The 27,970-nt window shown below is 38.2% G+C and overlaps 2 protein-coding genes across 8 annotated transcripts in view; both read left to right on the plus strand.

Annotated features, from left to right (window-relative positions):
• LOC131239701 (uncharacterized) overlaps positions 1–8,054 on the plus strand; it is a 33,209-nt gene extending 25,155 nt beyond the window's left edge. The window contains exons 1-3 of one of the 3 annotated variants that reach the window (XR_009168336.1): positions 5,582–7,217; positions 7,254–7,434; positions 7,552–8,054. Coding sequence is in view for 1 of the 3 variants with exons in the window: in XM_058237536.1 (XP_058093519.1) it covers positions 7,552–7,623 (72 nt within the window). In the remaining 2 variants the exon portion in view is untranslated. Of the gene's footprint in view, positions 1–5,581; positions 7,218–7,253; positions 7,435–7,551 lie in introns of those variants that run through there. The other 2 variants (XR_009168337.1, XM_058237536.1) reach the window with 2 other exon arrangements.
• The window catches only part of LOC131239700 (putative pentatricopeptide repeat-containing protein At5g08310, mitochondrial), a 56,754-nt gene that overhangs the window by 24,915 nt on the left and 3,869 nt on the right, over positions 1–27,970 (plus strand). The window lies entirely within an intron of this gene.

Consider the following 27,970-nt stretch of genomic DNA (forward strand, 5'->3'; position numbering starts at 1 on the left):
TAACTTCATATTGTAGTGGCAGTAAATGAGTTTCTGCAACTTCTCATATGGTAGCCTGTTCTTCTCACTAGTGTGTACGAGTGACCATGTGCTTCAATTCCTCTCGCATGGTGAAGATGATACAGTCTGTATGAGAACACGAACCGTCAATACAGTCCATGAGGAGCTTGTTTTAGTTTGAGGTTTAAATGAAAAATGTAGTTACCTAATTATGTTACCATCCTCGCGAGGCAACATCGTTTCTGTCGATGCTTTTGCTAGTGCGGATGAGAACGTACCCCTAGCATCCCTAAACTGCAACAACTGTAAACACGGATTCACGGGTCATTATTTTTAATTACCCATATTTGTAGATGCTATAAGGAATAAAATTTATTTTATCAATTATAATTGGCGAAATCTGCTCAAATTGCATTACCTGGTTACTGAATTCTATTTGCGCTGTCGGTTTTGGGAACAATTTTTTGAACAACTCGTGGATGGCTATCATCAAATCATTATTCTCATGGAGCCGACATTTGTGATGGAATTTGGAATTCAGGTTTGGTATGGTCCATCTAAGATTTGGATCTTCCTAGGGTTTGGTATCACGTCCTAAAATGGGATGGAAAAACAAATGGATGGTATGCATATATAATAAAAAATACATCAAGATGGCCCCACACGCTTAGGGTAACACCCACTGAGTTGTTCTTGGGGTAACAACTAATCCGCTCTCAGTCTGTTGCACACGGACGAGCGATGTGAGTGTGACCTTGACCGTGGGCCCCACCATGATGTATGTGTTGTATCCACACCATCCATCCATTTGTATAGATCATTTTAGTGCATCAGCCAAAGAACGAGGCTAATCCAAAGCTCAAGTGGACCCCACCACAGAAAACAACGCGGACAGTCCGCACACCATTGAAACTCAAAACCTTCCTAGGGCCCATCGTAATGTTTATTTGTGATCTAATCTGTTCATAAGTCTAGGAAGATATGGACTAAGGGAAAACACAAATATCATCTTGATCAAAAACTCTTGTGGCCCTCAAGAAGTTTTTAATGGTGGGCGTCACTCTCTCTATTGTTTTTTGTGGTGGGGTCCACTCGAGCTCTAGATTTGACCCATTCTTTGGCTCATGATCTAAAATGATCTCTTCAAATGGATGGACGGTGTGGATACAAAAAAATACATCATGGTGGGACCCACATAACTTGGTGACGTCAGTTGTGCCCGTCAATGAGAAGTTTATTTCGAAATAGGATTGCGTACTAAGTTACTCAGTATGTTTTTATCGTATTGAGTAAACTCAGTTGGGCCTACTATGAATGTATGTGGGTTATCCATGCCGTCCATCCGTTTTTCTAGATCATTTTAATCGTTGATTCCAAAATAGAAGTATGCCCACAGCTCTCCAAAACACAGAACACTTTGCACAGATGAGGTGTTATGTAGCATTTACCTCTATCCAGCCATCCAAAATCATGTTCCCTACTTTCAGTGGGACCATTTACAATAGATACCTCATCTATGGTGGGTCCACACTTTATAGGGGTTGGATTGAGGTGCGTGATTGCCATGTGTACGGTGGTATTTGCACTAACCTGAGCGGCTATGGAAGTGGATTGTGTACTGAGTAAACTCCATGGGCCCACCATAGATATGTATGTCTTATCCACGTCATCAATCCATTTTAACGGATCAATTTAGGGCACTCGCCCAAAATTGAAGCATATCTAAATTAAACAGATAGGATTGACTCAAATGATCCAAAACTTCCGTGACCCCAAACAGTTTTCAACGGTAGACATTCAATGCACACAGTTTCCTGTGGCGTGGTCCATTTGAGATTTGGATATAATTCTATTTTGGGCTTATGCACTATAATGATGTGATAAAACGGTTGGACAGAGGGGATAAGACATACATTATGGTGGGTATAGATTTTACTCAGACACTAGAGCCTGTTGAGATAATATTACATAGTCCGCTTCTAGCGGTTGTAACTTGGAAGCGAATCCTGCTGAGCAACTCAGTAAAGTTGAGCGTACTGAGTAAATTTTGTCAAGCCCATCATGAATTTATGTTCCTTATCCATGCCGTCCATCCGTTTTTAAAGATCATTTTAGGTCATGATAAAAAAAATTGGGCATCAACCAACCATTGTTTGGACTGATCAAAAGTAACGGTCTGGATCTAGAATCGGTGAATTTATTGGGGCATGTTCTATCTGCTGTCAGGGCCCATCAAATTAACTCAATGGATGGGCTTAAATCTGGTGAGAAATTGGGTTTTCTTCAGGCAAAATCCAACCATTGTATGGACTAATGAAGTTATTTGTGTGGATCTTAAATCGATCATTATCCATCCAATTGTTTGGACCCATGGTTCAATGATCTAGACCATTTTGCATTTATGGCTCACTTAACTCTTTGTGTGTGCATCATCCATGTTTGGGGTATCTGGCACACCATGTGGGATGATGTTGCATGCATGAACAACTATACATGTGGCCGGTGTATGTGGGGCCCACTATACACGTGACTAGTACACTGTACATGTGGAGCCCACTTTTGACAATCATTGAGATGAGATAGTCCAACCGACTGGTGAGCGGACCAGGACTAGGAAATGTTTACATATGTGGACAACCTGATGGAATGCCATGATCCAGCACACGTGTGCCGTGTCCCCACAACTTCTGGGGGCCACTGGTGATTAAGTCCCCACAATAAAAAACTTTATGGGGGCTACTGGAATGAGACCACACATGAACCTGTTGATAAGGTCGCAAAGATCTAGATGAGATCACACACGAGACTAAAATTTTGGTGTCGTACTATATATTGCATGTGTTTTTGTCTTTAATTGCTTATTGCCTATTGGATGGTGCTCTACGGCCCCACCATGATGTATGTGTTTTATCCACACCATCCATCTATTTTCCATGAGTGGCATGGATAATTCTCAATTTTTGGATCATTCCTTAAAATAATTTGACAAAATGGATGGGTGGCATGGATATACAACACACACACCAAGGTAGGCCCTAACAAGTATTAACATAAAATTCTTTTTATAGATAAAATATGTCGGGAGGAAGAGGAGGAAGACAACCTGATATAGGGTGGAGGTACGGTCGGCCCACTCATAATAATCGATCCGGGAGTATTTGTAATTTATGTGACCATGTATCGAGGAGTAGTGGGGTAACCCGCTTAAAGCAGCATTTAGTGGGAGGGTATCGCAATGTTGTGGATTGCCCTAAGTGCCCACCGGATGTGCGAGAAGAGATGAGGGCCATATTGAAAAAAAAATATGAAGACAAAAGATAAACGACATGCTCAGGGGAGGGAGATTAGGGAAGAGTTGGGGCGGCCACCATATCTAGGTGAGGAGGATGTAGTAGATCTCGATGGCGATGATGATTCCGAATATAGACGCGCAGTTCAAGAGTCTATGCGGGATCAGTGGGAGATGGATCAGGATAGGAAGTGGGACACGAGTAAGCCTAGATTTGCGGGGTCTATCATGAGCGTGGTGGGGGGAGTAGAGCAAGGGGGAGTGGAGTGGGAGTGGAGTAGGGGGGTCTATCCATGAGCATGGTGGGGGGACCGGAGCAGGTGGGAGTGTTAGGGATGGATCAGGGGAGGGTAGTAGGCGGGAGGATTATGGGGCATGGGCAGGAGTAAGTAGCATGCGGGTGCTGGATTTACCTTCAAATCCGAGGATGTACAAAGAGGCAGGAAGGACACAAAAGAAAATAAAAGAGATGTTTAATGGAGAGGATGTGAGGAAGAAAGTCGGAAAGTTTATAGCGAAGTTTTTTATATACGATCAAATCCCTGTGAATGCCACAGCAAACCTGCACTTCAAAAATATGATAAGTGAAGTACAGCGTGGGGGTGAGGGTGTGCAGCCGCCCAGTGTTGTCATGTGCGATCGCATATGCAGCCGCCCAGTGTTGTCATGTGCGATCACATATTCGCATATGCGATCGCATATGCGCATATTTTTGGGGTGATCGCATATGCAACAGTGGCATTTGTGATCCCTGCACATGCGATCGCATATGCAATGTATGCGATCACATACTGCATATGCGATCGTATAATGGCCAACGGTCAGATTTCTGACCGTTTTTTGACCCTTTTTTTTTTAATTCAGGATTTTTTTTTTCTCTATAAATATGCATTCTAAGCATTCCTAGATGCAAAAAAAAGCTCAAACTCTCTCTCTCTACTCTCTATTTCTCTTACTACATCCTCTCTTACATATTTCTAATTCTAACTTCTAAGCACTCTACACTCTACATTCTACATCCACTCCTCTCCATCCATATTCCATTTCCATATTTCTTTTCTTTTCTTTTCTTTCAACTTTCAAGAATCAAGAATCAAGGAAGGGTACAAGAATCAAGAATCCAAGATACATGATACATGATACATTATACCATCCATATTCAAGAATCATGATTCAAAAGTCAAGAGACTCCTCTCCTATCTCCATCCACTGAATTGATTGAACTCTCTTTCTAGTTTCTAATTTCTAATTCAATCAAGGGAACATACATAACATCACTCTCTCTTTCTATCTCATTTTCATTTAGAGTTTTATATTTCATAATGTCCAAGTTCTAACTAAGTTTTCTAAGTTCTAACTTCTAAGTTTCTAATTCTTACAACTTCTTTCTATCATTTTTAAAAAAAAATAAAAATTGTTTGTTAATTGATTTGTTACTTTGTTAGTTGTTAATTGTTACAACTTACAAGTTTGAAGTTATAACTTACAAGTTTGAAGTTACAACTTACAAGTGACAAATTACAACTTACAAGTTACAAGTACAAGTTACAACAAGAATTCAAGATCAATACTCAAGTGAAGGGCAAAGGTGAAGAGAAGACAAGTAGACAACTTAGACAAGAATTTGGAAGTTGAAAGTTGGGAACCTCTTTTAGATTTGTAATTTTAATTTTATTTGTGTGTAAATCTCTCTCTCTCTCTCTCTCTCTCTTTCTCTCTCTCTCTCTCTCTCCTTCTCTTTCTACAAGTGTAACTCAACTCTCTTTTTCTCATTTTCTTTTCCCTCTTCTCCCTTTCTACAAGTGTAAGTGTGTAACTCAACTCTCTCTCTCCCTCTTCTTCTCCCTTTTTAGTTTCTAAAAGTGTAAGTGTGTAAGTGTAACTCTCTCTCTCTCTCTCTCTCTCTCTCTCTCTCCCCCAAGTCCCATCTCTTTAGGCTCTTTAGTCTTTACTCTTACGTACTCTCTTAGATCTACTTCTTTCTTACTTCTTAGTTCTTCTTAGTCTCTTACTTTAGTTTTCTTTTTATTTGTAGTTTACTTTCTAGTTTCTAGTTAGTAGCTAGCTAGTTACTTTTTAGTGCTAGGATACTAGCAAGTGGCAATCAATAATATGCACACCACCATCCACCATCATAATGTCTTCTTCCCAATCTTCCTCTTTGAAGCCCAAGTCAAATGACCCGGGTTGGACGTATGGGCACTACCGTAGTGCTACCGAAAAGACTCACATAGTATGTGAGTTATGTGGGTATGTGAGTTCCGGTGGCATACAAGGCACAAGCAACACCTTGCACATTTACTGGGTCAAATGCAATAGCATGCGACAAAATTACTCCAGAAATCCGAAGCAAGATCATGGAGTATATGGAAAAACAATCAAGAAAGAAATGCGATAGTGCCCTACGTCAAGAGGAATATATGGAATAAGATGCATATGAAGATATAAATGTAGTTAATGTAAATGAAGCTAGTCTCACTCCCCCTACTTCGACAGGCCGGTTTAGACCACAAGTACAACCATTGAAAAGAGTCCGAGGGCATGGGCCCATAGATGGTGTAGACCACACCCCGAGGATGTGATCGACTAAAGGGGTAGAGGGAAAGGGCCGGCTCAAACAACTTTAAAAAACTGGTATAAACAAAAAGATAGGAAAACCACAATTCAATATATTGCTAAGTGGTTTTACTAAACCGGCGTTGCTTTCAACGCCGTTAAATCGAAAAGCTTCAAAGTAATGATTGAGGCTATAGGTCAATTTGGACCTGGGCTTAAACCTCCTTCATATCATGAAATGAGGGAGACATGCTTAAAAACTGAAGTTGAATATACACAATCCTACATAGCTGAATATAGGGAATCATTGAAAATATATGGTTGTTCACTAATGGCCGATGGATGGACCGATAGATCCGGTCGGTCTTTCATTAACTTTTTGGTAAATTGTCCAGCTGGGACAATGTTCTTGAATTCAGTGGATGCGTCGGGCCATTCACACACAGGAGAATATTTGTTTAACTTACTAGATAGTGTAGTTGAAGAAATAGGTGAGGACTACGTTGTACAAGTAATTACAGATAACGCAGCCTCATATGTAATGGCCAGTTGTCCTCTTATGGAGAAGAGGCGATGTTTATTTTGGACCCCCTGTGCGGCCCATTGTATTGATCTTATGTTAGAAGATACAGGTAGATTATTTATAAATGTGATTGCAAGGTCTAGAAGAATCACGGTCCTTATGTACAAACACGCCATTCTTCTCAATCGAATAAGAAAACACATTAGGGGTAACTTGCTAAGTCCAGCAGTTACCCGTTTCGCTACAGCCTTTTTAACACTACAAACGCTATATGCAAAGAAATCAGAACTTAGAAGCTTTGTAGTGTCGGCCGATTTTACAAGTGGGCCTTGGTCAAAGAAGGCTAAAGGGAAACGGGTTCAACAAACAATTCTTTCTCAAAGTTTTTGGACTCAAGTGGTAAAGGCGCTAAAATCATCTAAGCCCTTAGTCACTGTGTTGCGATTGGTGGACGGGGATGAGAAGCCCGTAATGGGCTACATATATGATGCGATGGAGAGGGCGAAAAATAAGATTATGGACCATTTTAACTATGGAGACCGTGATTACAAGCCAATTTTAGATATTATAGATAGAAGATGGGGCAGCCAAATGTCATCCCCATTGTATTCGGCTGCTTACATCCTTAACACAGCTTCCAGTAGAAGCACTAACTATGCATATGGTTGGATTTATTGATGTCTTGGAAAGAATGATTCCAGATAGAGGAGAATAGGACAAGATCTCAACTTTGCTGGACTTCTACACAAAAAGTGAAGGGATATTCTCAAGGGATATCATAATAAGACATCGGACAATGAAATTACCCAGTAAGTACTTTTATGAATGAATGTTAGTGTACTGTCAACTGTGTACTGAACTCTAATAAAAAGTTTTTCTACAAAGTGTCTCTAAGAGACTAAGACTCTAACCTATACTTAAACTGTTTTTCTCAGCTGACTGGTGGGCTGCCTATGGAGTGCACCCGAACAGGAAGGATTCAGCTCTAAAGAAGCTTGTTATGAAGATTCTTGGACTCATGTGTTCTGCTAGTGGTTGCGAGCGCAATTGGAGCACGTTCGAGGCGGTAAGTTTAGACTGTTTAGTAATTGTTTTGTTTTTTTAGTAAACTTTAATTTTTTAGTGGCCTAAGCTAAATTAATTACCTAAATAGTTAATGCCAAATGCGCTTTCTTTCTTGCAGATTCATACCAAGAAAAGGAATTGCCTTAAGCAAAAAAATCTCAACGACTTGGTTTTCGTTCAATACAATTAAAAATTGCGAGAACGATTCCAAAGTAGGAAAGAAAAACTCGGTTTCTTTGACCCTATCTGCTTAGATGAGTTGGATGCAGATAACGAATGGCTTATAGAGACGGAGGACCCGGTCTTTGCTGGAGAGGAGCTGACATGTGCACAAGTTGAAAATGCCTCATATGGATCGACACCTGGTGAAGGTAGTAGTACCACCCGAAGGCAAAGGACGAGGGGGAGCGAGTAGTAGCCGTCAACCCGTTGATGAGATTGAAGAAGGAGAAGGTGATAATGATGATCAAGCTGAAGATCATCCACCATTGGATGTTGATGAAGTATTAGTACGTACAGATGATGAAGAAACGGAAGAAGAAGAAGTGTATGTGGAAGAAGGAAGTGACTCGAATGATGACGACGACGACGATGGTGGTGGTGGTGGACCTGGTGGTGATATGCCACAATGGCTAGTAGATCAATGTATATGATTAGTGATTAATCGATTATTGATTAGATAAATAATCAATACATAACTTCTTAATTTTGTTTAATGCTTGTCTCATAAGTCTAAGTGTGTTGATGTTGATGTTGTTGATTGTTGATAACTTGATATATTATGTATCATGTACATGTAGTGTTGAATGTTGAATATGGATATTTGATATTTGTTATTGACTTATTGTTAAATGAAAAATGTTAATTGTTAAGATTTAAGAAGTTAACTATATTGTAATTTGTAAATGTATCATTATCATATGTATGTAATTGGTTGGTTTTTTTTTTTAACTTAAATTAAATGTATTTCATGTTTCAATGACATCTAATAATTTATTTTGATTTTTCTGATTTTTTTTTTTAATTTTTTGAAAAAATGCGAAAAAAATAAATAAATAAAAAATGCGACTGCATATGCGATTGTGCGATTGCATATGCGACGATCGCATATGCGCACACGCATATGCAATCGCACAGGATTGCATATGTTATTTGACAACACTGCACCCACCCACACCCTTTGAGATCATGGGGAAGTACTTGGATGATGAACATGCAAAGATGAAGACATAGGTTGATTCGTATAAGCAGTCATGGGAGATGTACGGTTGCACCGTCAAGTGTGACGGTTGGACCGGACCGACGAAGATGTCGATCATAAATTTTATGGTATATTGCAGGAGATGGGCAGTGTTCCTAAAGTCTGTATATACGAGTAATAAGATTAAAGATTCTAACTACATTTAGAAACTAATGCACAACATGATGCAAGATGTTGGGAGGAGAAACATTGTGCAGTTTGTTGCGGATAATGGGAGTGCATTTGTCAAAGTAGGGAAGGATATTTAGAACAAGGATTATATGTATTGGACCCCTTGCGTAGCCCATTGCATCGATCTCATGTTGGAGGCGATCAGGGATAGGCCGTTGGTGAATACCGTAATTACTGATGCACGGCTCATCACAAACTTCATATATAACCGCACCTGGTTATTAGCAGCGATGCGCGAGAGGTGTGGTGGGGACATAGTGTGCCTCAGGGCAATGCGGTTCGCCACAAATTATATCGCCTTAAGTAGCCTTCTCAAACACAGATAGGGGTTACGAGAGCTTTTCGCCTCTCATGATTACGAAGAATGGAAAAAAAGGTTGACGAAAGTAACCTGGAGAATCGAGGAGCTGGTGCTGAGAAATTCATTTTGGGATCGCGTGCGTAGTGTAGTGGGTATTCTAGAGCTCATTTATGTGGTGTTGAGGATGGTGGACAATGAGACAAATCCGTTGATGGGGTCGCTATATCCGTCTATACAGCTAATGAAAGAGGCCATCACGGTTAAAGCTCCCAATGCATAAGTGGGTTCATGCAATAATAAACGATCATTAGGAAATGACGCTTTCTCACCCACTACATCAGGCTTATAAATACCTATATGGATTTTTTTCTATATGTAATAATAAACGAGGGTTGTACTGATGTATATATGTTGGTTTTCAGCTTATTTCCTGAATCCCAAATACCATTACAGCCGGAATCTCTTTGAAGATAATTCATTAAAGAGGGTTGTACATGAGGTGTACGATCATTTATTCCCCGACTGTACGGGGAAAGACACCTTTGGTAGTGAGATAAATATGTTCCGCACTTACATTCTCCTTATCTTCATCTCGACCATTCCATACTTATCCTGGTTGCTATACGCCATCAACAAATTGTTAGATTCCATGACGTGGTTGGAATGTTTGGGTGCCGCCCTGCAGTGAAGTCAAGGAACACCATGATGGCATGTGAGTTACTGTGGTAAACTTATATATTATTTTGGAAAATCTAAAATAATGAAAGAATCTTATGTTATGCAGTCGAATGGCGGTCCATGTATGGGACAGACTATGAGGTTTTACAACGACTGGTTGTTCGTGTGCTTGCACAGACGGTGTCCTCGTCACCCCGTGAAAGGAATTGGAATACATTCTCCCTCATCTACACAAATAAACATAATAGACTAGGGTATGAGAGGCTTCAGAAGCTAGTGTATTGTCACTATAATATGAAGTTATGAGAGAGGCTGCTCCATGCAGAAGGAGGAAGAAAAGCGCAGGTAGACCCACTGGACTTGATGATGGTTGGATAGCATGCATATGCTGAGGATGAGGAGGATGACCCAGTTTATCATTGGGTTAGGTCAGATGACTTGGATACCTCGGATGGACGACCAGAGCCACATGTTTCGGCAGAAGCAGAGACACAAGGGATTGATGTTGATGCACATGTGGAGTAGCAGAGGTCTCCTGGTGAGGCATTCAACCCATTGACGAGGAGTTCGGAGGGCAGCCCGCGGCAGTCACTATCACGCGGGACGCGTGGCGGGGAGACATTGTCTGACACCGAGACTGAGTCAAAGAGTGATGCAGGGAATGAGTCCGGTGATGATGAAGGTGGCGATAAGGGTGACGATGACTCTGATGACAGTAAGGATGATGATGATAATGATGGCGACGGGGATGGTGGCGACGCGGGTGAGTGTCAGGATAAGAGGCCTCTTAGCCCTTTCACCGGAGGAGAATTTCGATCATTCCACATAGGACCCTGACCATTGTTCTCGTCTAAGAGAACCACGACCCCGTCTTGTTTACAATAAGACATACACGTGTCAAAAGCTACTGCAGAAAAAGCAGACTCATAAACTTTCAGATTTTGAGGAGCTATTGGCAAAATGCATGAGGTACACAAGCATTCGTGGCAGGCGAAGCGGCTCTAGATTTGGATCACGGACGAGGGAGGGGAGTTCAAGTTACATGCTACAACATGAATCTGGATCACAAACATAGGAGAGTAGCTTGAGTTCTATGCCACAGTATGGGCATGGATATGGACCTAGTGGATATGCGATAAGTGACTTCAGCAGTTATGGCACATCATTTTTCGACCATGGTCAGGAGTTCACTTCTGCATATGGGCAGGGATATGAGCAACAATATGGATACCAAAGAGCTTCATATGTGCACTTCCCAGATCCATATCAGTTACAGACTGTGACGATTACGCAGTACCCACAGATAAGCGTATTGATTCAGTTCGGAGAGGATGAGTACTAGCGTTGTGTCAAGGAGTATCTTAACCGGTACCACTGTATTATGACCTGGGCACAATATTATCGATTTGTGGAGCAGCAATACTATTCCTAGCCCCGTCTAGATGGAGATGATGATTATAAGCCACCGCGCAACTCTATGTGGGTCTAGACCACAACCAGTCTCCATCATTGATATGTATATTTCTCAATTTTTACTTCTTCTTTTGCTTTTGAATGAATTGGTTGTGTTTTCATACATGGCTTTGATATATTTATAAATATCATGCATTCAATTTAAATATAGTTGCATTAGTTTAGTTAAACATCGCATAGCTTAGGACCCTATACAAAGGAAATTTATTATGTGCATTTTTTTTTTTTTTTTGAGATGTTATGATTTAAAAGTGTGTATTAAGGGCTTTTTTAACAATCCCCAAAGTTTCATTAAAAAATTCAACCATTTTCCCAATGTTTCCCCATGTTTCCCAAAAAGTGCGATAAATTATGCGATACAAACGATATATCTCATGTGATAACCGATACATATCTGTATCCCAAGGGTGCGATACATAGTGCGATACCGATATTTCGAACACTGAATACGAGCAACCGACAGATAGTTCTTCAAGTCATGACCATTTGACAGGAGGATATTTGGGGTACCCGTATGACTGACAATAAAACTATCAGGGAATCGGGGTTGGACTTGATCTATTCCCTCAGGACTCTACTCAATAAATGCCGTCGATGTATGTCACGCAGTACCCACGTCTGGGCGTACTTGTACGGTTTGGGGAGGATGACTATCAGAGGTACATAAAGGAATTCATCAATTGGTACGAGCAAAGGATGGCCTGGGAACAGTATTACTAACATGTTGGGCAGCAGTATCATGCCCAACTGCAACAGGATGCGGATGATGGTTACGAGCCACCTCGTCATTCCATGCGGGGATGAAATATGCCTGAAAAGGTGTACTTTTCTTATTCATTTACTTTTACATGTCTTAATTATTATAAGTTAGCTGTATTTGTATTATATAAACTCATTTTGGTTATTGTTGGAGTGATTTCTTACACTAGTGAATGCTTTTTGGACCCCATTAAATGAAAACTTATTATTTAATGCATTCTTATTGCAAAATTTTCATTCATGAATATACAAATATGTATTTTTAGGCATGTCCTAAAGTTTCACTGAAAATTTCCACCGTTTTCCCCATGCTTCCCCCCTTTTCCCTGCATTTCTGGTTATCGGCGATTACGATATTATATCTTTATCTCCGCCCAGCGAAACTTGTAGCAACACCGACAACTCGAACACTGGGCATACCCAAACCAATCTCTAATACCAAATGATAAGACTGCAATCGGATAATCAAGCAAGAGTTTGTTGGGGAAAATTGGCATTCCACAGTAATAGTAATGAATTATTTCAATTTCGAATTCAAACTCTAAGGCTAATCCATTCCCAACAATCAAGTCTAACTACCTTGATTGTTGAACTATTATTTCAAACTCAAAATTCAAGTTCAAAATTCAAACTCAAGGATAACAAATTATTATAGATCTTAAGTGGTGCTACTAGGCCTAACTTTATTGATCTGAATGGTTTGGCCTACTAGTTGACCCAAGGACTAGGCACACTCTATTGACTTGAATGGTTTGGCCCGTTAATTGACCCCTGGATCCTAACATTCCTTACCCTTTGAGCAACAACCTCGTCATCAAGGTTGGCATTGGAAATTGTTGCAAAAGACAATCTTGGTTGATCAATGAAGCATCCATTTTTTCCTCTTCGAAAATGGCTTTGGTCTACTCATCCACCTCTAGTAAAAATAATTGTTGTGCTTTACATCAATGTCCCAGTGAAAATTTTTCATCACAATTATAGCACAAGCCCTTTTCGCCCTTAGCTTGCATTTCGAGCCAATTGAAGTACCTTAAGGGTAGTCCTTCCCCCGAGTTTGCACCCAGCTCAAAGGGTTTAGAATTGTGGCGCAACTTTTGTAATCGATCTTCCTTCAAGCCCGCAATCAACCCACTATGGCCAACATTGTGGTTGGACAGAAAAGCTTAATGTCCGCACGAATCTCCTCCTTCAAGCCCGCAATACAACACCTGACCATTTCTCTCTTAAGCCATCATTTCACGTGATTTGCCAACTTCTTGAATTGTATTTGAGCTCGTGAATCGTCCCCGTTTGGTGCAACTTTGACTAGTCCAAATCAAAGTGATGAGGACATCATGTCACGTACACTTTTGCGTACGTATCAGAGGAGGAGGTGGGCTGCACCAATTTCCCTGCGGCTAGGTCAGTACCCTTGATTGTGTTGAAGACCCATGTGCGTGTGCGGGCATCTTGAAGACCCCACACCGGAAAGATGCACATGGGTTGCTTTATGGAGTGATTTAGACTGTTGGATTGGAGGGACATGACGATCGGGCCATTAATCGTGGATCGTCCACATCCATTTTTTAGGCTTATAATCTTTTTAGTATTTAGTTTTGATTGTTTTATGTTTGGACGCCTTATGAGTGATTTTAGTTGATTTTCTTTTTACTAGGGTCATTTTCGTTAAATTTCACAAGGCGGTTGGATTTGTAATTTTTGAAAGTTGCTGGAGTTATGGGGTGGGGGGGTGGGGGGTGGGTGTGGACCTCTCTTCCCATTAGGTTTTGAGAAAAAGAAGCTATTTGCTCTTTTTTCTCCTTCCATCTTCATGTGTTTTGAAGATGTCTTCCATGTGATTTGGAAGGGAGATTGGTGTGAAGCTAATCTTCATCAACGGAGGTGCAATGTCTCCATCTATCCTCACATCATCATCTCATCATCACCCATCAATGTATTTTTCAATGTTCTTCAATCCTCTCCATCTGAAATCTTCACCTTTCTTCTAAACCTTACTTTTTCCATACCTATCAACAAGCCAGGCCCTAAAGGACCTAAACCCTCCCAACCTAGCCACACGTGTGAACCCTTCGGGTTGGCCATACGGTCACACTTTTGTCCACTGTGGTTTCCCATCTCCCTTGAATCAAAACCCTATTCCCTCTCTTTCCAAACCCTAACCCTAAACCTAGAAATCCCTAATTTCCCTATTTCCCTAAATTACCAAACCCTAGCTCATCCCATTCTTCAATCAAACCCAAATCCATACACCCCTTCCATCCAAAACCCTAATTCCCATATCCTATTACCTAAACCCTTTACCCCTTCACCCAACTTAATCCCATGAATCCTAATTTCACCCTAGGTAATATTAGATCTTCTATTCTTCAATCAAACCCAAATCCTTACACCCCTTCCATCCAAAACCCTAATCCCCATATCCTAATACATAAACCCTTTACCCCTTCACCCAACTTGATCCCATGAACCCTAATTTCACCCTAGGTAATATTAGATCTTTTATTTTGAAATAGGCTTTACCATATGCTAATTGGATGTCCCTACATCCATTAGATCCTAGTTTCTTTTGTTTAATGATCTCATATAACGATGCTTGGTAACCTAGGCTAGGATTGTGCATGATTTTCTTTGGGTAGTTTGATATTTGTGATGATAATAGCAAGTTTTATGCTTTTCATTAATTACTTTAATTTTGCTACTTGATCTCACGCAAATACGCAATATTTGAGTTCATGCATCGGTCTTACATCACAGTCTTCATAATTCGACAGTCTGAATCGCACAAATAAAGTCTTAATAAACACGGCCCATGTCATCGTGGGATTGATGCATTTGTATCATTGGAAGCAATGGTTCGCTTTGCCTTCCAACTAAAATGATGCAAGGACCGTCTTATACTCTTTTGGTGTACGTTGAAATTTGAAGAATTTTTCTGCACGATGTATCCATTTTGTTGGATCTGACCCAACAAATTTTGGAAAATGAATTCGAGCATATTGCCCTCGAATTAATCCTCCATTGTTGAAGTTGATGCCTTTTGAAACCTTTGGTTCTTAATGGTCTTTGCGGTTGTGGGCCTATGGTAGTTTTGATTTCAAAAGACCTCATTCTAGATTAGGAGAGCTTCCATGAATTCTTTGAGTTCTCGCATCGCAAATTTCATTTCTCCCATATCCTTCTCAATGATCGCCACTCTATCTTCCATCTTGTGTGTGGAGATACCCAAACTGATCTCTGATACCAAATGATAAAACCTTAATTGGATAATTGAGATTCCTAGTCCAAATTTGAGGATGGACCTTCCCTCTTTACAATCAAGCAAAAGATTGTTAGGGAAAATTCTCATCTCCATTTCTAAATGGCGAGAAAGACAAATAATTGTGACATTCCACAATAATAGTATGAGATTATTTCAATTTCAATTTGAAACTCTTTAGGCTAATCCACTCCCTACAATCAAGTTCAACTACCTTGATTGTTGTACTATTATTTCAAACACAAAATTTAAGTTCAAAATTCAAATTCAAAGATAACAATTTATTGTAGATCTTAAGTGGAGCTTCTAGACTCACTCTGTTGACTGGAATAGTTTGGCCCACTAGTTGACCCATGGACTAGGCCCACTCTATTGACCCGAATGGGTTGGCCTTCTAGTTGACCCATGGACCCCAGTATTAGCCGACCCCAATTAGTTGGAATAAGGCTTAGATGATGATGATGATGACTCGGAACCTGAGTAAAAATGATAGATGGGTGGTGGAATTTCAAAAGGAATGGCTCTTTTGTAGTCGAACCTGAGGAAAATTGATAGATGGGTGGTGGAATTTCAAAAGGAATGGCTCTTTCTTAGTCAAATCATTCGGCAGGGTGATTAAGTGTAATGAAAGAATGAATTTGTCTAATCCAATTGCATTCATATAGAGATTTTTTGGGGCCACCGGAAGTAGTTGTTTTTGGTTCGTATGCTGAGAAAGGAAAAATCCTTAACCATTGACCAACTTCAGAAAAGATGGGTAGTTATCACAAACGCATGTGCACCATGTATGAAAGCAGGGGAATCCATCAATCTTCTCATTCACTGTGTAGTCTCTTCCATTGTATGGGAAAGGCTACTGCGTATATTTGGAACCAGCTAGGTGATGTCAGAGTCCTTATCCTCCATATTGCAATCTTGGAGGAGTTCAATATTTGGAGTGGTTTTATGGCGATTTTCTATTCTCACAAGTCACAACATAATGGTCCATATGGAGAGCACAATAATAGGTCTTCTAGCAACAAATCAGCAAGGGCAGAAATTCTATTTCAAAGACACGGGAGAATTATATTTTCAACTTCAGGGAGTTCCACATTTAGGAGATGTAACAAGGAAGATATGGAGGTTTTTGTCTCCTGCTCATTAGATGAGCTGGTAGAGACAGTGTAGTGTGTGTGAGTGATCTAGGGTTCAATCCCTGCTAGTGTTGCCTTTCGGGAAAAATAAAAAAAGATAGAGGTTTCTTGCCAGCTGATGTCATGTGCCTAGCAAAGAAGTAAAACTTTATGCCATCTCTGTCTATCTATGTATATATGATTTTTATTTTTTTTCAAAAAAAAAAAAAAAAGGCCTTCAAGATAGACTTGGGAAGTTTATAACTATCTCTTTCATGTAACCATTCTAATCCTGTGATACAGGTCTTCTATTCTTCTCATGTTTAAATCCTTCGACTTGCATCATTAGATTTTGGGTTTTTAATATATAAACCCCTGCCGTTTGGCCTTTACCCAATTATGCCCCTACGTTTTAAGTATTACTAAATAATCCCATACGTTTTCAAACAACAGTTAAATACCCCCCTCAATTACCCTTTTGTCAGGCTAGTGTGATGGAACGTACAAAAACCAACTGTTAGCAAAAGGATATCACCATTTTGTCCTTGGTCTCTAACAAAGGAATGAAAAGATGAAATTGTCCCTGTAATATGTTTTTAAAGGTGGAATTCCCCCAATCAATCGGCATCACGTAGACATACATTCCCCAATCAATAGGTAGCACATGGGACCCAAGTTGATTGACTTAGCCCATTGGTCAATGGTCTAGACCAATCTAGACCGTGCAATCTCAACCATCCACGTGGTTTGATCACATTCCCCAATCAATAAGTGGCATGTGGGACCCATTTTGATTGATCTAGACCATTGGTGATTGGTCTAGACCATCCATGTGCAAATACACTAAGGACCTGTTTATTTCAATGTAAGTACATGTAATTGTATGGTAAAAGCATCATAATTACATCCATTCTTTGTTTGATAAGAGAGGAATTACTCCAGCAAAACTCAACCTTATTTCGTCATCAAAACTCTATGGGCCCCACCATGATGTATGAGTTATATCCATGCCGTCCGTTCTTTTTTTTTGTTTTTTCAGATCATTTTAGTGCATGAGCATAAAAATGGGGCAAATCTAAAGCTCAAGTGGACCACAACAAAGAAAACAGTGGGTTCAATGGTGGCATCATTATTCCCACTACTTCCTATGATGTGGTCCACTTAAGCTTTGGATCTACCTCTTGTTTTTTTGGCTCCTTCCTTGAAATGATCTGAAAAAAATGAATGGACAGTGTGGATATCACGCATACATTATGGTGGGGCCCACGTAATCTGCCTCGTTTTCTGAGTTGAAATCTACCAAAAAATGTAGATGTCAAGATCATACATTAATTGCTTTTGACATTTACCATTGTAATTAATAAATGCTAAATTCAGGTAAAGTATAGGTAATTACGTTGAAACAAACAGGCCCTAAGAGTATTTATGGCTCATTGATAGTAATTTTTTTTTGGACTAACAGATTAAGAGGTAGCAGTTTATTTGGGAATACTTAAAAGGCAGGGTGTCTTTGGGTATAGGCCAAAAGATAGGGTTTTATATGTCAAAAGCCCTTAACTTTTCTTATTAGACTCCTTCATAATGTCTAATGTCTAAAAGAGTAAAAATCTAAAATCCTCAATTTTTTCTTCTCTACTTTTATCTCGAAACACAAAATCCCAAATCCATTTTTTCTCTCTCAATAACATCAAATTCCAAACCTTACATCCCAAACACTTCCAAAAATATAATAAAACGACACTGGTTTTTGTGATAAAAGAATCTTCTCCGTACTCTTTTTTCCCTCCTTTCGTGGGTCTCATGACTATCTGATCTGCCAATACGCTATTCTCTATTTCACTCTATCAAAATCCCGATTGATGTCTACACTCTATGGAAGGCCGAATAATTTTTGTAGCCATGTAAAGGAACATCTTTTTGTTATCCCAACAACTCATCTATTCTCCCTTCTCAATTGTAGGAGAGAATTGTTGTTCGAATTGATTCCATACTATCACAAAAAATCCTCACTAAGGTCTGCTGCACGCCAACTGCTTATGCTTTGTGGGAACTAGAGAGCATTCATCTTTTTATCTTCGTAATCAGAAGCACAAATAATGTGTCTACAAATGGAATTATGAGCTGCAAAAAATAACATCCACCATGCTCAACAATCTATCCAAGATGAAAAGTTTTTTTTTCCCCCTTTCAACTATCTGTTATTAATTATCCTAATTATGACAAAGACAAGGTCCTTTGTGTCCATGGTGATCTTGGGGAAAACTGAAACTCATGACCCATATTATAAATTTTTTGGAAAGAGTGATTAAGTAAAGACTAAGGCATGAGACAAATAAATAAATAAATAGTTTGGTTTCATCCCAAGGAGGTCTACTAGAAGCTATTTTCCTACTTTGACAGTTGATGGAGAAATATAGGGAGAAGAGGAAGGATCTCCACATGATCTTTATTGACTTAGAAAAAGCTTACAATAGGATCCCTAGGGGCTTCTTTGGAATGCAGGATTAAATGGTATTGAATTGCATTAGGTGGAATTAACACGATTCTTACACAATGATTATATGTCTAGAAATACCATGGTATTTTGACTGTCCAATCCCACGTTTGTGATCAAATTCTTCCCTTGGTAAAAGCACTGCATTAAGTGAAATCTGCATTTGGTAGACCATGGAATTGTAATCAACGGACCAGATTTCACAATTGATGTTGGTCACCTGAATGCATGTGCAACTCAATTGTCATGAGTAAAGGGCGTGTATGGATGGACGGCATGGATAAAACACATGCATCAACTTGGAGCCCACAGATGTAGTGGATTTCGAAAACCACCAGAAATTTCGCCATATCTCCAGTTGGGACTGGATGATATGATACCTGGACTAATCCAATCCTTCCTATTATTTCCAAACGCCGAATAGAATTTAAATTAGACCAAATGCAATTCCATACCATCTAATCCCACTTAATCCCTTGTTCCAAACAGGCCTTAAAGAGTTAATTTGGTGGGTGTTGGCAAGAAAAGAGTTTCAAGAGGATATATTGATATGATTAAGGATATGTATGAGCGAGCGGTAAAAAATGCAAGAACCACTATTGGAGAGACAAGTGAGTTCCCAATTACTATAGGGGCTCATTTCGCATCTCGTATCTAATCTAATAAGAGCTTTTCCAATAAGAGCTACTTTAATAAGCTCTTTTCTTTTTTTCTTTTTCTTTTTTTTTTGGCGCTTGTTTTACAATAATTTCGTTTTACAATAATTTCATTTGGTAAAATTACTTATTCAGAATCGAAAAAAGCTCTTATTTGAAATAAGCATGTTTGGTACAATGTTCAAATAAAAGCTTTTTTTAACGGTAGTTGATGTCATTTTAAAAATTTACGACGACTCCATTATTAGAGCTATCAAGATAGAGTTGTTTTGATGGATCTCACCATAGATGGGCTGTCCCCAAATGGAAAAAATAAAAATAAAAAATGGATGGATACATTTCTTCATGCTTTAAGACATTTGGGCAATGATCCCACTAGATCAGTGGTCTTGACTCTTGATCAATGTAGCGTGGACCACACCAATGTAAAATCGAGATACTAGGGCACTATATGCTCCATATTTCTAAATGCCAAAATTTTGTATGAGACATTTGGATTGTTGACTTTTTTTTCTTTTTTTCTTTTTTTCTTTTCATTTCAATTGTCCATTATTCAATGTTATCATTCAGATGACTCAGTTTCTGTAATGACCCCTCCATTAATGTGCTCGGTACTGGAAAAGCTCTGTGGGGCCCACCATGATGTATGTGTTTTATCCACGCCGTCAATCCACATTTTTAGCTCATTTCAAGGCATGAGCTAAAAAACAAGGCAGATCCAAATCTTAGGTGGACCACACCATAGGAACTAGTGGTGATTTAATCCCCACCATTAAAAAATTCCTAAGGCCCGATGTAATGTTTATTTGCCATCCAACCTGTTGATTAGGTCACACAGATCTGATGAAGGGAAAACATAAATATTAGCTTAATCCAAAACTTTTGTGGCCCAAAGTCTTATAGTGTGGTCCACGTCCACCTGAGATTTGGATCTGCCTCTTTTTTCTTTTTTTCTTTTTTTTTTTTGTCTCGTGCCCTAAAATGAGCTAGAAAATGGATGGACAGTGTGGATGAAATGCACACATCATGGTTGGGCCCATAGAGCAATGACCAGTTCAATAGTAGAGGGTCAATACAGAATCCGGTTCCCCAATCAGACATGTGGGATCATCCTTACAGTATTTTATCCGTGGGTTATGAACCATCAACAGTGGGTTTGATGATTTGCACCATCAGGGATTGGAAAATATGTATGCCACAGCCCACAGGTAAAGTGACTGTGTGCATGTGTATTGATGGTCATACTCTGCCAGAGTATCTATGTTGCTTCTTTCCATTTGAAGGAATCAGCTATGTGTAGGCTATAACCCTAGATGATTTGTTACTTGCAAAGAGGATATTATGCATTTTCAATTTTCAATGGGTGGGCCCATTGTCTCGTAATCCATTCCGTCAGTATGATGCATCCCATCATGGATGGACAATAACTCCTCTCCTCTTCTTCTATGTTAGGGTTTTTAGAAAAAAACCCATCATCCACACCGATGGCGGTTGACTGATTGCCATGGCAGTGGTGGGGACTGCCAGCCACGACAACAACGACAATGGCAACAACAAGCTTCAAGCAAAGAGAGGGATAGTTTTGAAATTTTTGAAACTCTTAAATGCCCCAACCTCTGCTTGCTTAAGTCAAACGAACACTTAACAGAAAGTAAACTCTTTTTACTTATTGTTTAAGAGCTTCTTTGCGAGTTCAAAAAAAAAGTGGTGAAATTAGAGTTTTAACTAACAGTCCAAAATTGAAATAAGAATTATTTTTTTAGCAATAAGCCAAATAATCTATTGTTTGTAGAGATGTCAAATGGCCCCTATGTTTGCACTAGGGGCCGGCATTAAGCATGTACCTTTTTTGCTTTGGTTAAGGACAAGTTATCAAGGCATTTACAAGAAGAGATCCAATTGCGTATGTTGTTTGTAGATGACATAGTTTCGATTGACAAGATTTGTGTGTGTGTGTTTTTTTTTTTTTTTTGAGGGGGGGGTGGAGGGAGGAACCTAGCTAGATCTACTGAGGGATGCTTTAGAATCTAAAGGATTTAAAAGTTAGACTAAAACAACGTATATGGAGTGTAATTTTAGTAAAAATAGGAGTGGAAATGAGGAATCAGTTAAAATTGCTGACTAAGAAGTTTTTCCTATGGTACCTACTCATGGCTCAATGGTGGACACGATGTGTTTCAATGCTGAGGTCATGGGTTCGAGAACCCATGAGATGTATGTGTGTAAAATGAAAAAAAAAAAAAAAAGACTAAGAAGTTTCCTAAATGACCACTTTTGATATCTTGGGTTGATAATTCATGAGATTAGAGGGATTGAGAAGGATGCCACCCATAAAATTCAAGCAGGGTGGAATAAAATGGAGGCCTGCCTTTAGAGTTTATGTGATCGTCTTGTACCACTTAAACTAAAAGGGAAATTTTATAGGATAGCTATAAGACCAACCCTGCTTTATGGTATAAAATGTTGAGCAGTTAAGGAATAACATGTTCATTGATGAGCATAGCTGAAATGAGGATGTCAAGATTGATGAGTGGTAAGACAGGGAAGGATAGAATTATAATAATTATAATTGAATGCATTAGAGGGAACTTAGGAGTAGCACCATAGATATGAATATTGGTATCGTATCAGTTGATATGGCCATATTGTATCCGTATTGGTATGAGACAATACGCGATACAGGGTCATATTACCCTGATACTAAAAAACTGACCATACTGGCCCGTTATGAAAAAAACTGACCCGTATCGGCCGATACAGGGCCAATATGGCCGAAAGAGGTCGCTACGCTCTTAGAAGCTCGATTTTTTTTTCAAAATTTTACTCATGTCTCCTCTTCCTTTTTCATTTAAACCATGGAAGAAGCTTAAAAACTTGTTTTAAACTAGATCTATACCTATTTTTGGATTAAAACAAATAATTTGAATGGGATTCTACAAATCGAAGTGAAGTGGAACATTATCGAAAAAAATGGAAAGAAAGGTAAACCTTCTCTTTCTTTTTTATATTTTCATTTTCTTTTTGTTGTATTTTAATATAATGTGCCCTAGTTCACCAAATCATGCTTGATTTGTGTTCAACTAGGGCCCATTTAGTTGATACTCAAAAAGTCAAACCGACAGGCAATATTCTCATCACAGAATGGTCCGATACACCATCATATGCATGTTTTTTCCTGGTATTTTTCTTAATTCTTTGGCTTGAAAAAATTCGACTAACATGAGCTGATATTGTTTGATATGGACTAATATAGATACATAGGGCTGAACATGAACCGAGTTAGCTCGGTTAGCTCGCTCGACTTGACTAAAAAAAGCTTGATTCGACTCGGTTCGAAACTGAGTTCGAGCCGAGTTGAGCTGATTTTTTGAGCTCGAAAAAATTTCGAACCGAGTTCGAGCTTGCCCGAGCTCAACTCGACTCGACTCGGATCGAACCCTAGCTCGAATCGAACTCAGATCGAATAGTTTGGTGACTTGGTTACTTTGATGTTGATGTTGCTCATCAAGTGTTTGTTGAAATGACTCAACAAAGTGTCGACTGGTAGCAAGGAAGGTACGTATATGAAACAAATGCCATTTTTTCTTGATTTTGATGTTGCCTGCAAGGTGTTTGATGAAACACCTGTAAACAGTTGCTGCTGTTTTACATACAATTAGAAATTGAAAGTGCACTCCATGTGTTTGTGAAAATGCCGCATAGGCTCGATCTTGTCTCGAACTGGCTTGAGCTACTGACCGAACCGAGGCGAGCTGGCCAGTCAAGCTCAAGGACCGAGCCGAGCCGAGTTCAAGCTGGGGTCAGCTAGTGTCCGAGCCGAGTCAAGCTGTGCCAAGCTCGACTTGGTTCGACTCATGTACACCTCTATAGATACACAACGCCCATATCATATCTTTTTTTTTGGCTAGGCTAATACGCCCCCCAATACTAATATTCAAAACCATAAGTTAGCACAAATAGGTTATAAGATGTGGGAAAGTAGATTTAGATGGTTTGGTCATGTACAACGGAGACCAAGAACCATGCCGGTTAGGAGTGAGTTGACACCAATTGAAGTCTCTGAAAGGACAAGGACAGGGGAAAGGCCCAAACGTGGGTGGAATAGAGTGAAATGGCATATGGGCTAACTGAAGTTGTTGGCCATAATAGGGTGAAATGGCGGAATGGGATTCATATAGCTGACCCCAATTATTTTGAACTAGGATTTGATGAGGATGACAATGGTGATGATGATGATGATGATGGACTACGAGATGGTCAACATATTTTTCATAGCACATTCTTTGAGGACCTTCAAAAAGTTGCAACCTCTCATTCTACAACAAGAGCTTGTATCCTCTCCCACCAATGTTCGAAATATCGGTATCACTTTATGTATCACATCCTTGGGATACAGATACGTATCAGTTATCGCACGGGGTATATCGTTTTTATCGGGTAATTTATCGCACTTTCTGGGAAATATAGGGAAACATTGGGAAAATAGTTGAATTTTTCAATGAAACTTCAGGGATTGTAAAAAAAAGACCTTAATACTACATACTTTGAAATCATAACATCTCAAAAAGAAGTGCACATAATAGGTTTCCTTTGTATAGGGTCCTAAGTTATGCATTGTCTGACTGAACTAATGCAACTATATTCAAATTGAAAGTATAACATGTAAAGTGTATGTGATGTTCAATTATCAAACACTCTTAAATACTTCGAAATTAGTCTCAATTGACAGCTGCTTGAAGGGAAAATTTGGGAAAAAATATTTTAATAATTTTTAATTAAAAAAATATTTTTATTTTCTAAAAATTGATAATAATAAATCAGTAGATCAGCCCTCAGACATGCTTGATTTCATGTTTGGAGTGCAACATTGCAAGCAACTTGGTAGAAATTGGGAAATTTTCAATTTTCCCCAATCGAACCACCTATACTCAAAATTTGAAATTAGAGTATGTTATGATCATTTTATCAAATACTCCTAAAATACTATGAAATTAGTCTCAATTGACAGCTGGTTCAAAGAAAAAAAAACATGGAGAACATGAAGAACCAATGGATATTGAAATCAAGGCACCAATTCCATGATTTTTCATGCAAAACATGAAGAACCAATGGATTTATAACCATTTGACACTTATTTAATATAATTTCACACACACACACACACACACACACACACACACACACACACACACAAAAGAAAAAAAAAAGGAAAGAAAAAAGAAAGATTGGAAATTGAAAATGCTCACCAAATCAAACATGTGGGATATATCGGCACTACTTGTGCGTTTCGTATCACACGGGTGGGATACAAGATATATCGTGGGATATATCGGCCAATATCGTCGATATTTAAAACATCGTCTCCCACCATAGTTTCATCTTTTGATCCTCCATTGAATGCACATTAGCTTCTCTTTGTTAATAATTCAAAAGAAAGAAAAAAAAAATGGAAAAGAAAAATAGGAAATTGGGGATGTGATTTTCCATAATTAGGATTCTTTGGCACAAGAAACTAGGTGATTGTTTTCTTATGGATATGAGAATTCTACTAGTTTTCCAAATCGGTACTCTAAAATTGGAATCTAATTTTCAATAATGTTCATGGAAATAATAATTGGATAAATATTGTCTTTTCATTTCTTTTCCCTTGGATTGTCCAAACATGGCCTTAGTTCCCAAAATCTAAAAGAAGTTACTTTTCGTCTTTGAGCTCATAGATCAATTTTAATATTTTTTTTTATGCTTATTCCTTGCCAAACATGGCCTTAGTTCCCAAAATTGAAAAGAAGTTACTTTTCGTCTTTGAGTTTATAGATCAATTTTAATATATATTTTTTTATGCTTATTCCTTGCCAAACATGGCCTTAATTCCCAACATCTAAAAGAAGTTATTTTTCGTCTCTAATTTCATAGATCAATTTTAATATATATATATATATATATATATATATATATATTTTAATGCTTATTCCGTGTGCTATTGTGAAGCATAGGGGATAGATACTCACTTAGGCATCACCAATATATAATATATTGGCAATATTATCGATATTATCAGTATCTTCAAATCAGCAATACCAAAATTGCTGCCAGTCTAAAATTTCCAAATGTTGTCTATATTTTCAATAATATCGGTGATATTTGGCGATATTATCGATATCAATGATAGTTTGATAGGAATCCCTTATGAAAGTTTCCTAGTATGGGCGATATCATTGATAATATCCTCGATAGCAGGGAAACATTAGTGTATAGGTGAAAATTGACAAAATTTTGGCGATATCATTGTATAGGTGAAAATTTAACATAATTTCACACACACACACACACACACACACACACACACAAAAAAAAAAGGAAAGAAAAAAGAAAGATTGGAAATTGAAAATGCTCACCAAATCAAACATGTGGGATATATCGGCACTACTTGTGTGTTTTGTATCACACGGGTGGGATACAAGATATATCGTGGGATATATCGGCCAATATCGTCGATATTTAAAACATTGTCTCCCACCATAGTTTCATCTTTTGATCCTCCATTGAATGCACATTAGATTCTCTTTGTTAATAATTCAAAAGAAATAAAAAAAAATAAAAAATAAAAAAACATGGAAAAGAAAAATAGGAAATCGGGGATGTGATTTTCCATAATTAGGATTCTCTGGCACAAGAAACTAGGTGATTGTTTTCTTATGGATATGAGAATTCTACTAGTTTTCCAAATCAGTTCTCTAAAATTGGAATCTAATTTTCAATAATGTTCATGGAAATAATAATTGGATAAATATTGTCTTTTCATTTCTTTTCCCTTGGATTGTCCAAACATGGCCTTAGTTCCCAAAATCTAAAAGAAGTTACTTTTCGTCTTTGAGTTCATAGATCAATTTATATATATATATGTATCTATATATATATATATATATATATATATATTTATGCTTATTCCTTGCCAAACATGGCCTTAATTCCCAACATCTAAAAGAAGTTATTTTTCGTCTCTAAGTTCATAGATCAATTTTAATATATATATTTTTAATGCTTATTCCTTGTGCTATTGTGAAGCATAGGGGATAGGTACTCACTTAGGCATCACCAATATATAATATATTGGCAATATTATTGATATTATCAGTATCTTCAAATCAGCAATACCAAAATTGCTGCCAGTCTAAACTTTCCAAATATTGTCTCTATTTTCAATAATATCAGTGATATTTGGCGATATTATCGATATCAATGATATTTTGATAGGAATCCCTTATGAAAGTTTCCTAGTATGGGCTTCATCATTGATAATATCCTCGATAGCAGGGAAACATTAGTGTATAGGTGAAAATTGACAAAAATTGGGAAATTTTTATAACCCCCCCCCCCCCATTTTTTATTTTTATTTTTTGGTTTCTTGGGAAATTTCAATCAGTCTTGATTTTTTATTCAATAGTTTGGATTGAGGGAAAATCTCGGCTTGAAACAAAGATGGGCCATAACTCAAAGGTAACGAAAAATCCATAGACATGGACTGCAATGAAAATCGATGTCCATGCATGATTGTCATGTGCAAACATGGATTTCTAGCAAAAAAATTAACATTTAAGTGAAAATTAGGTAAATCCAAATTTTCTATTTTTGTACTGGACAATGTGTTTTTCACTATTAATTAATGTGGAAATTTTATATATTAATGAGTGTTGGCTGATCTTTTGATTGGCTATAAATTTTATATATTTATACTATACAATTTTTTTTGACAACACATGGTTAGGCCCCTGTGAAATGGAAACTTACCATGTATAGTTGTTGTTGTTTATTTTTTTATTTTTTAAAATATTTTTACATTTGTAAACTTGTGTCTTTTAACATCTCTTGAAGTTTCATTGAAAAATTTCACTTTTTTCCCAACATTTCCCCAATGTTTCCCTTAAACAACAATATTTTTCCGAGTACCAGTGATAATATTGGCAATACGAATACATGTTTCCATATCCCGGGTCATCGATATATGTAATGATACTGGTACTCTTCCTTTCCTGTTAATACTCAACATGTGTTATCAGGTGCAATCATCACTTGGGTCATGTTGATTTCAGAATAATTGAGAGCTTGTTAGTAGTGACTCCATTAAAATTTTACGTAATAAAAGTGCTGAGTCTTTTCTTTGTTCTAGTTAACTTGGAAAATATTGGGAACCTCCTTTTTGCTTATTGAATAAAAGAGCATTTACATTTATAGATTTTATTTTTATTTTTATTTATTTTTTATTATTTTATATAATCTGACTTATGGAGTCCAACCCTGGTTATTTCTCTTTCTGGTTCAAAAAATTATGACATTACATTGATGATTTCACAATATTCTCGTGGATTTATATTCTTA

This window comes from Magnolia sinica, chromosome 3 (genome assembly GCF_029962835.1).
Source record: "Magnolia sinica isolate HGM2019 chromosome 3, MsV1, whole genome shotgun sequence".
Lineage (NCBI taxonomy): Eukaryota > Viridiplantae > Streptophyta > Magnoliopsida > Magnoliales > Magnoliaceae > Magnolia > Magnolia sinica.